This window comes from Hyalella azteca, unplaced genomic scaffold (assembly GCF_000764305.2).
Source record: "Hyalella azteca isolate HAZT.00-mixed unplaced genomic scaffold, Hazt_2.0.2 contig1749, whole genome shotgun sequence".
NCBI classification, from domain to species: Eukaryota; Metazoa; Arthropoda; class Malacostraca; order Amphipoda; family Hyalellidae; genus Hyalella; species Hyalella azteca.
In genome coordinates, this window is record NW_025932050.1 from 542,695 (window position 1) to 555,684 (window position 12,990).

A 12,990-nucleotide genomic window follows, 5' to 3' on the forward strand; every position below is an offset into this window, starting at 1 on the left:
CAGAGTTAATGTAAACGAACTGATGAGATTATCGAGATGATCTGTGACATAAATATCAACATAAATAAACCACCAGGAGACAATTACCCATAACACTGAAAAAAATTTAAGATAAACCTGCGACAAAGATAGAAGATCCACATAAAATATTTTATGGAATCCTAACATCATCTTTCGTTTTACTAACGCTTGTTATTCACAATCGCTATATAATGTCATATGAACCTAATCCTCGAAATAAATGTCATTAAATCGACAATGGACCCTGGGAATGAGGAGATCGCAATAAATTCAAAGTTCTTTGTACTCAAAGACCCTTTTGGCCGCAGCATCCATCGTGGCAGTCACATTGACATGAGTGCGATGCAGCGACGAGTCGACCTAAAATATTTTACCGCCATAAGCAATTTATATTCACTTAAGTTGAGGGCAGAGTTTATGCCAAAATTTACAGTTTCCGGAGATGAACTTTACTAAGGTTAATCAAGCTTGAAGAAAACTTACTACGTCAAAGATTTAACGAAATAAAATTGGTCATTCAATGTAATGTAACTGGTTTTAGACTGCCAATAAAAATTGCATTGATACGTTATTAAACTGTAGTTATTTAGAAAAAATATTATGTAAACCTATGTAAACATACAGTATTCAAAGTTCACGCACATGAATAACCATAGATAATAACCGGAATGTTTTTTCTGTCTAAGGTGAATAAATAATTTCAGCACTCAAAAACTCATGCCGCAATTTCAACGCCTATTCAAACGTTAAAAAAAAAACTCCAGAAAAAGTGATAAACACGATGCAATTATAGGTGAACGATTTTTACCAGCGCCTCCACAGCATTGAACAACAAGTTTTTATAGCAGCTGATTACAGTAACCACTTTTTCTAAGCAGTATCTCTGTCTCGTATCATGTATGCGTTATTGGCATTATTTTTCCCTAACGCACCGCGCTATATGTGCCTCACTACTATGTAGGTTGCGGCCGGCCGGTGCACGACACCTTCGTCATTTTTGCCGGGAATATAAAACTCTGATCAATGTCAACAGCAAGGGGAGCACTCTTGTCATTGAATTAAACTGGATTTTCATATTAGATATTCAGCTAATTTCGATCAATGATTTATTTCTTAAATGCAAGGGGACATAGATTAGAAGTCGTTGAATGGTTAAAATAATAACACAGATGCGATATTACTATATATACTACAGTAGTTAACTAATAATTTTCGTCAAATTAATGATAACCGCACGTATACAAATGTTTTTCGAAAAAATTATTGCTCGCCCAAAAACATGTCGTAATTTCAATGCCTATTCAAACGTTAAAGAAACTGTAGAAAAATTAATAAACCTTCATTAATAATAAACCTTCGTCATTGCATTAAATTACATTTTTATATCAATATTTAAATAATTTTTTTGCTAAATGCAGGGAGACCAGTGGCGAATTTGGCTGACTTTATTTGAAACGAAGTCAATCAAATTCATCAGTCTTTCGGTGCTGGATTTTCACTGATGATGGTGAGAGGCAAACGTGTTGAGACGATCAGCGATCACCTGGTCCGCTAAAATTGAAATGAACAATCAAGATCATTTTTTTCGTTTATTCGTTTTATTTTCCAAATATTTTACTCGTTACAGTTACCATGAGAGTTTGGTTCATTTTCAACTTATATTTATTATACTTTCACTGCGCGGTTTGTGAATTTACGATGATTTCATTTTTCTTCAGGAAAGTTTAGTAAAGGAAAAGACATAAAGGTAATCGTTAAAACGATAAATAAATCAGCAATAACCTTGAGGTAATCACCAACGTTAAGACGCTATGTCAGCACTTACCTTGAGATAATCAGCACCGTATTATTATCAACTCAGCACTAACCTTAATTAAGTTTTATTCAAAATTTAGCACTAACCTTGGGATGAAATTGGACGTTGTACTAAAAAATCAGCCTATAATATTGAAAAGTCTGCAACATTTTATTCTCAGTTCAGCGCTAGCCTTTAGGCAATCTTCACCATTTAATAGAAAGTCTGCACTCACCTTGAGATACTCGTCCCTGGTGTGACCAAAGCCAGGCTCCACTTCGTATGCGTTGCCCAGACAATCGTACGTAGCTCGGGATATATGCACTCGTCTGTAATAAATTAAATTTAATTATATTTAAATCGAGATACAACAAGTGCACTCAATTGTAGAATTTAAAATGTCACTCGTCTATTGGACATTAAACATGAACGAGTCTCGATCTTATTATAGTTGCACGCGAATGTAGGATTTCAAATATGCATTACGCACGCTTCAATAGAATATTAAGAACGTGCTGGTCTGTACGACATTAAAAAATTTAATGTTTGCGCTAGACTATAGAATATTAAAAACGTTCATGTCTATCAACACGAAAAGTTCACAGGACGTAATGATTCGCTCTCTTCACTGGTCTGAAGGATCTTAAATTTTCCTGCAATCGTGGAGAATTACGAAAAATTCTCATGAGAGAAGAATTTCCTATGTGTATACCTTTTCAAATTGGAAATGTTTGCTCTGTGCATTCTGTGAAAAATTTAACTGTACGAACCTGAAGTATATTGAATCTACACGCCAGTTGGATTTGAAGTCTAAATGCACCTGTGGGTTGCTATGTTTTATATACAATGAATTTTTCCAATATTTTGAATTGTTTTATTTGTTGAATGATGGGATCGTTGCGTCAGAGAAGCATCAAAATATTAAAAAAATATAATTCATTATTTTCCAGAAATTCAGAAAAATAGCAAGAAATCTTTTTTTACGACGCGAACTAAGATGAAAACCATTTTTAATTTGTATATCAATGAAATTAATTCAATTCATGAATAAGAAAACAGTGAGAATTCTGTCAGCTATCCAAGTGACGTGAAGTAGCATTCAATTCTTTTGACGAACGATTCCGGAAATGCCGTACACTCGTGCCATAGTTCTTTAAGTAGCAGTAAATTCCTAGAACCTTTTTCGAACTGCATATGAATATTTAATCGCTGAAAAACAACCTCATGACATAGGCTGATAATGTTCAAAAAATCAATCCTTTTCGCCTCAAATTCACTTTAAAATGTGACAAATTTCATTAATGTCATCTATAAATATATAAAATTCCATCACTGTCATCAATAAAGTGTAGCTGTCCGAGACGCCGAAAATTGGCAATGGGACTTTCATCGGGCTTGGGGTATCAAATGGCGTTGCCATAATTATCAGTGATGTTCATTCTATAAATAGGGTTAATAAATTTTTAGAATCTTAGACCAATCAGTACATCATGTAATGATATCAATGATTCTATTCATCATCTTTGATATCTATCATTAAATATTCTCAGCGCAGAATGTTCCTCCCGCTGCTGATGAATGGCTCCGCGAAATCGAAAAAGTCCATTTTGCATTAAGACTGAACACAATATAATCCTATAACAATTTGTAGAACCTCCTTGCTTCATATGCATTACTTTTCTGACTGCATTAGAGACATTAACTATTTATCGCGGTAAACAAAACTGCAAACTAATGGGAGAAAATGCATGTACCATTAAAAATTTATATGTGCCATTTCATAACGGCATTTTGCAATGAATTTATACAGGAAGCATGCTGAGAAAGTAGATTTATTTAACCGATAACAGTAGGTAATTTTTGTGCTTAAAACAGGCATTCAATCATTCATTACCATATGAATATAAAATAAACGAAATGTCATCCCTTTTTCTGAAACTAAATAATATACTTGTTGAAATTTTCAATACAAATTAGATACTCGTACTTTTTATAGTGTTTGTAAGAACTCTCTATTTAATTCCAAGAAATTAAGCTGCCCGTTTAACTGGATAAAAAATGAAAATACTTCCGTAGTGTTTAATGGCGGTGAAGTTAGCAGTAAGTCGCTAAGTTCCCTCACAAACTTCATGGAAGTCCTTCAGAGAAAAACGGGCGCCTGAAGAACCTAGAGACTTGAAGTTATGCCAGCCGCATTATATGTTCCAAAAGGACAGCTGAGAACCCCAACATTGCCCTGATGTGCTAATATTTGTGGCGTTTTCATTATTTTCCATGAAGCATGACGCAACAACTATAGGAGTTGCATCCGATAATTCTATTTCCAAGTTAATTTGAATGAAGGTTGATCGTGATTATAATTTAACGCGAGGTTTTCAGGAAATCTAGAATTCAAAGGAGGTTTTAATTGACTAAACAAAAGCTAAACTAAATGATATAGAAGGCATTTTTCAGTAGCTTTCCCTTCGTGTGTTTTGAAAAGAAATAAATAATGTTGATATGTAGAGGATAACGAAAAGCAAACCAATTTTTAAAAATCAGAAAATTAGAAAGAAATTGACAGCAGCTGAAAATTTCCTGAACCAAAACCAATAAAAATAATCAAATGAATAATCACATTACGGTCAATTTATATAAGAGAATTAATTTATTGCAATAAATCGGGATAATTTGAATCCTACAATCTATAAATACTAAAAACAGAAAGGCAAAATCTAATAGTATTTCCGTTTCTTATCTACTTATTGCCACACCAATTTCCCATCAAGCGCATGAGTATAAGTTGTAAAACATCACCTGTCTAACGAGAAATATACTTCCACATTCAGAACAAATTAGATTAATCATAGTTACATTTTTAACTGTAACTCATGTTGCAAAATATGTAATTACCCAGGCACGCCTGCGGCCTCCATGTGGTTGGCGAGAGTGACGTCGTAAGACCAGACGTCGAACTGCCACTTACGCAGCCCCAGCACCCCGCACAGCACAGACCCAGAGTGGATGCCGATACGCATGTTTAGGTCCACCTGCACATACACAATTAGTGAATGTCGACTTACGAACAGACGTAGAACTTCCACTTCCCAGCACAACATTATCATGTTAATACGCATACGTATACATCACATACATATACATCACATATGTATATGTATCCTTAAACAGCGCTGCTAGAATTCCCACGTCTTGCACATACATATACATCCCATGCATTGCAGAATAACGCATACGTCGCTAATCCGTAACGTAATAGGTAGATATTCAGGAAATTAACTTCTTTTAGTCCCTGTCGATAATAAAATGCAAGGTTCATGCAATGGATTATAGACTTGATTTGTTTAAAACCTTCTGAGACTGAACATTTACAGCAGCCAAAAATTAATTTAACTGCGGATATGCATCCGTTTTATGTGAATCGTAATATTTCAGTGAGAGATGAATTTATTATGAAACCAATTCTGCAAAATATTCATTGTTAAACTATTACAACTGAAGTACGTATTAATTGATGAGGATTTATTCACCATAATTCGATCGTGATATGCAACTTTCACTATTTAATACCCAATAAACTTGCAAAACGCACTCCAGACCTTGAACCAGAATGCATACTATTTTTGAATATATCTTAGACATGAAGACTCTTTTTCATGAAGGTATACTGGACTACACATTAATCCTGAATAATCATTACATTTAACCGTGTTAATTTGCACATAAAATCACGCATAAAACCACTAGATGCTCTACGAAGATACAGGCTCTCCGCAGGCAAATAACCCAATACTTTCTTCGATTCATGGAAAGGTAGCGGACGAGCAGAAGCAACACAAAGTTTATAATAATGACTAAACTTATTTTATGAAAAAATTTAACATTTCTTCGACGTGTATCACGCAGTGACGCACCTGCGTATTGCGGCGCACAGCAGTGACGCATCTGCGTATTGCGGCGCACAGCAGTGACGCACCTGCGTATTATGGCGCACAGCAGTGACGCACCTGCGTATTGCGGCGCACAGCAGTGACGCACCTGCGTATTGCGGCGCACGGCAGTGACGCATCTGCGTATTGCGGCGCACAGCAGTCACGCACCTGCGTATTGCGGCGCACAGCAGTCACGCACCTGCGTATTGCGGCGCACAGCAGTGACGCACCTGCGTATTGCGGCGCACAGCAGTGACGCACCTGCGTATTACGGCGCACGGCAGTGACTGCGCGTATCATATGGAGGCCCATCTCAACGCAACAGATGGCGTGGTCACTGCGCGCCTGAGGCAGGCCAGAGACGCAGTAGTAGCAGTCGCCCAGCAGCTTGATGCGCAGGCAGTGGTTCTCCTGTGACACCAACGTTGAAATGTGCACTTTAAAAATCAATTTAAAATGATAAATTGTATTTATAACATAACCATATTTAAATAACCAGCTAAGCGGGATTATTGTTAACGTATTCATTTTGTTATTTTCGAGTTTTATCCATGATACCTCATATTTGTAAATTATTTCGCTTCAAAATCTGAATTTCAAGCGCTAATCAGAGAACAATAATGAACACGGTTGTCCGTAGATGCATGAAAGTTAACGTTTTGCATCCAATTTCTAATCCCATTCACAACGGATTTCCTGTCTGAATCTCAGTTTTATACAGCATTCACAGTCTCGTTTATCTCGATACGCTTAATCATAATTTTTAGCGTCGTTTAATTTTCCTGTTGTAAATTTTAAACGTGTACAATTTTCGTATTACTTTAATTCTTTTCCAAACGACGTCTCCTTTCGAAATAATGATGAGATTAATCTCGGTAAGGCCGAGTCGCTGAATAATTGACCTTACATTAGCTATTTGCTATAAAATACTCGTGGAAAAAGCAAAAAATTTACAACAAACATCTCTGTTTTTTTATTCTTTCAAATGAACTCTTTTCATACCTGTTTTTTCACTTCATAGGAATCAGCGCCAGTTAAACAAAATCCTCTTATTCCAAAACCTGGGCCTTTTAAAAAAAACATCGAACTAGGAAATTTATTTTAAAAGAAAGTTATGATAAAAACAGAAATTTTTACTCCAGCTTCGAGATGGAACTGTCAGTGGGTTGATACGTTCCAAGTTGTAAATCGTTGACTTATTATTTATAACGCATGACGCATTACATAATTGACATTTAAAACGCATGAGAGAAATTTTATGAGCTTCAAATCATATTGATTGAAAATGCGAATGCAAAAAGATATATGGACCAGTGATCACATTCAAGAGTTATTATTTAGCCACATAGTCGATCAACTTTTGAATGGATTTAGGTTGCATCACTTTCGTTAAACGAGATTCAAACGCTTCTATAACGCGGAATGCGATTCTGTAGTTTGAAATATTTTCACCAATCATGCCTGAAATAGTCAAACCTCTTACACGTCCATTGGCAAATATATTCTACTCATTGGCGATCATCGATGCGAAACGTTGAATGCGCGGAACTATATACCATCATGAATGCGCGAAACTTAACTCCCACATGTATAACAACGTTGTTGTTAGCTAACGTTCATAACGAATCACTGCTTCATGTCAAATAACATACATTTATTGTTATTCATATTAACTATGGATGCTTTGAAAATAAATGAAGATTATGATTTTCCTTACAGCTGCCAGTCTGTCAAATCGTCCGAAGAGGTCGTTGAGTACGCGTACGAGCTCCTCCGCACTGCACTGAGACGCCAGCGCTGTCGATAGATTATATTTATACATAAACACCATTTTGAATTTCTTGAAGAAACCCTATCGCCCAAACAAGACTAATAACTTAAGCATAGAAAATTAATAGTTTCGGTAATGGCTTTTCTTCACAGGCATTACACCAAGTAGAACCTCAATTTTTAAGCATGAATTTCTATGTGTTTCAGGAAATCACAAAAACTCGCAAGGATAATCAACACTGCACGCATGAAGAGAACAGAGTTACATTAATTTTTCTAGCTTCAAACGCTTCACAATTGCCAACGCAGGGGGCAATAATTTGCAGACAAGGGCAATAGAAGAGAGCAGCAGTTTTGGAGCGCCAAGAGAAGAATTCTTAACGGCATTCGAGTGGCAAAGAGACGTGAGTTTCCTGCAAAAGCCTGCCTCGAGGCTGGAGTTTAGAGCTGCAACCAAGCTATTTTGAGGCACACCATAAATCAAACTTAAAGAGCGCAACTCTTAAAGAGCCATTGAGCCGAGCCGCAACATAATTTAGCGCCGGTAAAGAGTTCCACTCGACCTCTTTTAATGGCCATAAAAGTGAGGCTAGCTGGACCTCTCCATGGCGCGATGCCACAACGCAACCATTATAACAGAAATTGAATTGTTCAGGAGAAACTCAATAAATTATTCGATTAGTCTTCTTAATAAAATACTCCATATAAGCCAGACGCACCAAAACTCACTTGTGCTAGCAACATTTGCTTCATCTCTTATTATTTAATTGTAAAAAAAGGAAATAATATTTTGCAGTAAGGCAATTAATAGATTTAAGTTATCAAAAACAGAGTTTTGTTTTGATTAGTTAAAAATTAGTTTGAGGATAAACCTTTGAACTAGAATATCATTCAAAATATCGCTAATGCCTCAAATGAAGTGTTTTTTTCAATATTATCAATAATTAAAGGACTGACAAATTAGGTTTGTTTTTTAGTTTCTTCAATTCAAGTAGTAACAGATTATATGAGCAAAACAAGATAAGAAGAGAAATTAAGTATCACTATTAATGGTCTGAAAGAATTTATCCCGCAGTAACTATTTACAGCAAAAGAGGACACATTTATTCCTTTGTTAATAATGCTAATCGTATCTGCATCATGATTAAATCAAATAATGAATAAAGAAGCTGGAAGATCACCAATAAATCAAATCATCCAAGTCCGGTTTATCCTTAGTCCATGCCTGCCAGCATGAGTGGGTCAGAATTCAAACAGTGAAGGATCAAAGTGAAAGCCTTACCAGTAAATCCCTTGATGTCAGCGAAGAGTATGGAGACGTTCTCGTAGCGGTGGATGTAAATTTTATGGAACTGTGCAGGCTGGAACTCCCCCCTCTCTTCTTCCCTTGCAATGTCCCGGATCATCTCTAGTGCCACAAATCTAGGCAGCACTGAAACACAAGTGAAAAAAACGAGTCAGTTCGAGGTGGCAGTTAGCCCACGCTTGTTGCTCTACAATATAGGTTTTTCAATTGAAATTGACGTTGGGCCTTCTGTAGAATGGTTATCTCAAGAACATTATTGTGAAATGTGTCCTACGAGATTAAATACATTTGTCCGTGAATTTAATTCACCGTTAGTCCCACGCTAGCGTATATGAGCTTCCGAAAATTATAGATATTTTATAGTTGAGCTTGAGCTCCATAGCCTTTATTAGAGATTATAGTCTATTTTCTGCCGGTATCATGTAAGAGAAGTCGGTCTCTTCATGCATACTGCGTTTAATTTAAGGTGATTTTTCTGATCTCACTATTTCTCACTACTTTATGTCTCGTTGGAGAAACGAGATTCACCAGACAACAGAAGTTTCTCCTGTCGGAGGTTCTCCTGGCGAGTGCGGCATCGCATTTCCATCGCCCGTTTGGTCTCCAGGAAAGCCTTGCGTTGACTTCTATCACTGAGATACTTGCTGTAGACGCCTGATGTGTTCAGTCCAAGTGACAGCAACACCTCAGCTGCCAGCCACACCCAGTAGTGTGCTTTACCGCCCTGTCAGCACAATGTCAAGAGTCTGGTCAGAGTGAGGGTTCTGATGAAACGTAATACTCGACAGGGGTAATATCTCTCTGGGAACCTTGTCACGTTAAATTTAAACTTTGCCCTTTGTAAATTATTAGCGCAACAATATACTAATTCTATTCCCAACGACGAACAAACGAATGTTTAACTTGAAAGCTAAAATAAAATGCTGACCTCTGAAATTAGAGAAACTGTAAATATATTTGTTTGGTAGTAGTAAATACGTATAAATCAATTAAAATAAACGAAACACGCCTATTCATGTAAAAATTACCAAAGCCATGTAATAAAAACTGATTAACTTTAAAAATTTCCATCGCAAATCTTTAAGACCAATATTGTTTAAAAGCCTCAAACACCAACCAGGATGAAGCTGGCGATAGAGAAAGCGAGATGCAGCAGCGAAGTGCCCACACCGATGAACAGCGCCCACCGTAGAGGTAGCGGTAGCATCCCGTAGCTCACGAACACGGTAAAGAGCAAATACCAAACCATGTTGTCGTTACCGACGCCCAGTGCATGCGGAGGTACCGACGTTGGGATGCCGAGGCTATCCATTACTATCATTTGCTGTAGGATCGTGGAGTTTCCCTCGTAGGTCCTGACGTTCGGGGAGCTGTTAGGCCCGAGGGTCGAGGGGTGTGGGTTGCAGAGAAGGTACTCCCTGAGTTCGGACTGGAGGTATAAGATTTGTCCTAGAACACCTGTAATGTAAGGTACCAAGACATAATTAATAACGTGCCTAATTTAGTCGAAACAATTAGCATGAAGGCATCTGAGGGGTTACTTACACTAAAAATTCAGGGAACATTGCGAACAAATTTTTAACGATTTACGTGTAATTGATGACAGGCTTCCGCGAACATAATTATGTGTTGTATTGAAAAATATCTTCAAGATCAAATAATGAAATTGTATTGAAAATAACGAACCAAAGCGCGCAGATTATTCCTTTTGATAAGGCAAAGCAATATAGCAACATTTTTGCAACATCTTTCTAGGCTTATGTTAAAAAACAACTGCTGTTGTGTCAGCACTGCACCGCAAAATATCGATATTTTTTGGCAGTTTTAATATTTTCAGGCGCCAAGCACCAGGTGCATTGTTGGTCGTACCAGGTGTACGACCAACAATTTTAAATTTAATGTGGACAACACAATTCATTGTTGATGATGAAAAAAAAAATTTAACGGCCAAAAGATGTGTTTAAGTTCTGACAGAAGAAACTGTTGGATAATAAATAATCAGGAAGAATATTTCTAGACCCAAAAATAGATCAGTTAACTTGTAACTTGATTTAATATTATTTGTTTCGAGATAATAAGCACATATGAGAGTTAATCTTTCTTGGCAGAATGAAAATTTTTATGAAAAAATAGCTATAGTGTCATTTCTATTGCAATAAAAGCTTCTGATCATCTTAAAAATGCGTAGCTTTCCCAGTATAGATTTAAAATTAATCATACAACTAAGCACGTTTTTAAGAGACTTCAAATAATTTCAATTATCACAAGAAAAAAGTTCGAAATCATTCCGTAACCTAGATTTCACAAAAGAGATCTTTGCATTCATTTGAATTGCAAATTCAATGCCGAAGCCAGCTATGCGATTTTCGACAGTGGCAAATCGCAGCTCGTGTCGAAAAAGAATATTGATTAAATTTATTGGGCATAAATACGTCGAATCTATTACTAATGTTAACTAAAATTTACAGAACCACTAAACCCTACATAAAAATAATCGGATCAGAATGGCATTCAAAAAATTAATCCGCTGAGACAGAAATCCAAGGCTACACGAGCAACTTTTACAGTTTTAAATTTTCCAACCGCTGAAAATCGATTTTTATGCTTAATGGAGCAATTAAAAAGACACGAAATTAATATTTAAGTACTAAATTAAAGCAATAGCTCGAATTCTAAATAAATTCAGGGAACTTGTACAGGAAGTCTTATTTGAATGCGGGTACATACGATTTTTAACAATATAATTGAGTTACCAAATATTTCATAATAAAATTTCACTTCTCGTACAGTTTGACTACGCAGTTCACAAAACAAACGTAGACCTATAAAGGCTATGTTTGCTATCGCGAGCTAAGTCTAGCTTCCGACTGGCAGATTATTTTCTTTATTTTTTGCAAGGTTTCATTTTCAACCAGCAACGGCTCACAATCCTGTAAAAAAATGTTATTAAACTAAGAACGAAGCAAATAAAAGTTCAGTCCTTTCATCCTCACAGTAAAGCTGAGTTGTTCCTGAAGCAAATAAAATCCGAACATGAATTGGGAGCGCAAACATACGAGTGACGAGCTTCAAAGAGCGATTCATTTCCAAGGTTGCAGTCAACAACAACAATTAAGACGCGACCATTTACTTTAAAGATGAATTTTGACGACTCAATAATTCACGTGGCGCATGAACTCGAAATCAAGGACCTTCATTAAAATGAAATCCCAAACGAAGCAAGCAGCGAGTGCCCAAACTATGACCCGTTGTGAAACGGACGAAAATAATGATAATTTAAATACTGAAAAATACCTTAGGAAACTTCATGGTGTTGAAAGACAATTATAGAGAATAGTGTAGGTAATCACTATAGCCGTATACAGTACACTAGAACGAGATGTGTGACGGATGCAAGGATTTAGGACTGACAATTCTACGAATACTGATAAATTGAACGTGAAGTAAATTTTACCAAAAATTCATATTGTGCCTTTCGAATTATCAGAAAAAGAAGTTATCATTGAAGTTAATGCCGTGTATTGGCCTAAAATACTCGCGAAGAAGAAGGCGAGCAGAATAAGCGGACAAGAGCAAGATTCGTGACAATGTGAGCAGAGTTCCTGGCTAAGGACATGCTACGTGCGTAAAATAAGTGGTCAGGCAACAGTCAAGGTCATAGCGCTGCAATCTTTCGGCGGCAAGGCCAACTAGAATGTACATAATTATTTGTAACTACAATTCCGACATGACGAGGATTTTAAACTCTTTATTGCGTGAAAAATCAAGGATTTTAAGGGAATTTCTTAACAAAAAATAAACTGATACATTGATCTTTTCAAATCACATAAAAAGAATGGGTGCATTATTCTAGGAGCGAATAGTGGTAACAGGAACGTAAAAGTCTGCGGAATCCAAAACTGCAATTTAACTATCTAATTGTCAGCCTTCTTATGAAGAACATTACAAATTAAAGTCTTATTGTTAATGATTTTAGGCATTGAAGGTCTACAAAGCAATGAGACGCCATTATATATTTTCATTTAAGCTGAACGGTGAATTTCTGACATAGTAATGTAAATTTTAATTCTACGATGATAAGAGTAGATGCAAGGAACAGCGAGGGAGTCATGGAAGCAAATGCTGAGATGGCATATCGTCTTTCCCATTAAAGTCGTCCCTGACGTTAG

The 12,990-nt window shown here is 36.5% G+C and overlaps 1 protein-coding gene across 1 annotated transcript in view; it reads right to left on the reverse strand.

Annotated features, from left to right (window-relative positions):
• Nucleotides 1-12,990, reverse strand: part of LOC108672252 — a 42,309-nt gene that overhangs the window by 13,787 nt on the left and 15,532 nt on the right. The window contains exons 7-13 of the mRNA XM_047883894.1: nucleotides 9,939-10,279; nucleotides 9,350-9,545; nucleotides 8,798-8,947; nucleotides 7,463-7,542; nucleotides 6,007-6,156; nucleotides 4,709-4,845; nucleotides 2,052-2,145 (exon numbers count right to left, since the gene is read on the reverse strand). Of these exons, the coding sequence (XP_047739850.1) occupies nucleotides 2,052-2,145; nucleotides 4,709-4,845; nucleotides 6,007-6,156; nucleotides 7,463-7,542; nucleotides 8,798-8,947; nucleotides 9,350-9,545; nucleotides 9,939-10,279 (1,148 nt within the window). The remainder of the gene's footprint in view (nucleotides 1-2,051; nucleotides 2,146-4,708; nucleotides 4,846-6,006; nucleotides 6,157-7,462; nucleotides 7,543-8,797; nucleotides 8,948-9,349; nucleotides 9,546-9,938; nucleotides 10,280-12,990) is intronic.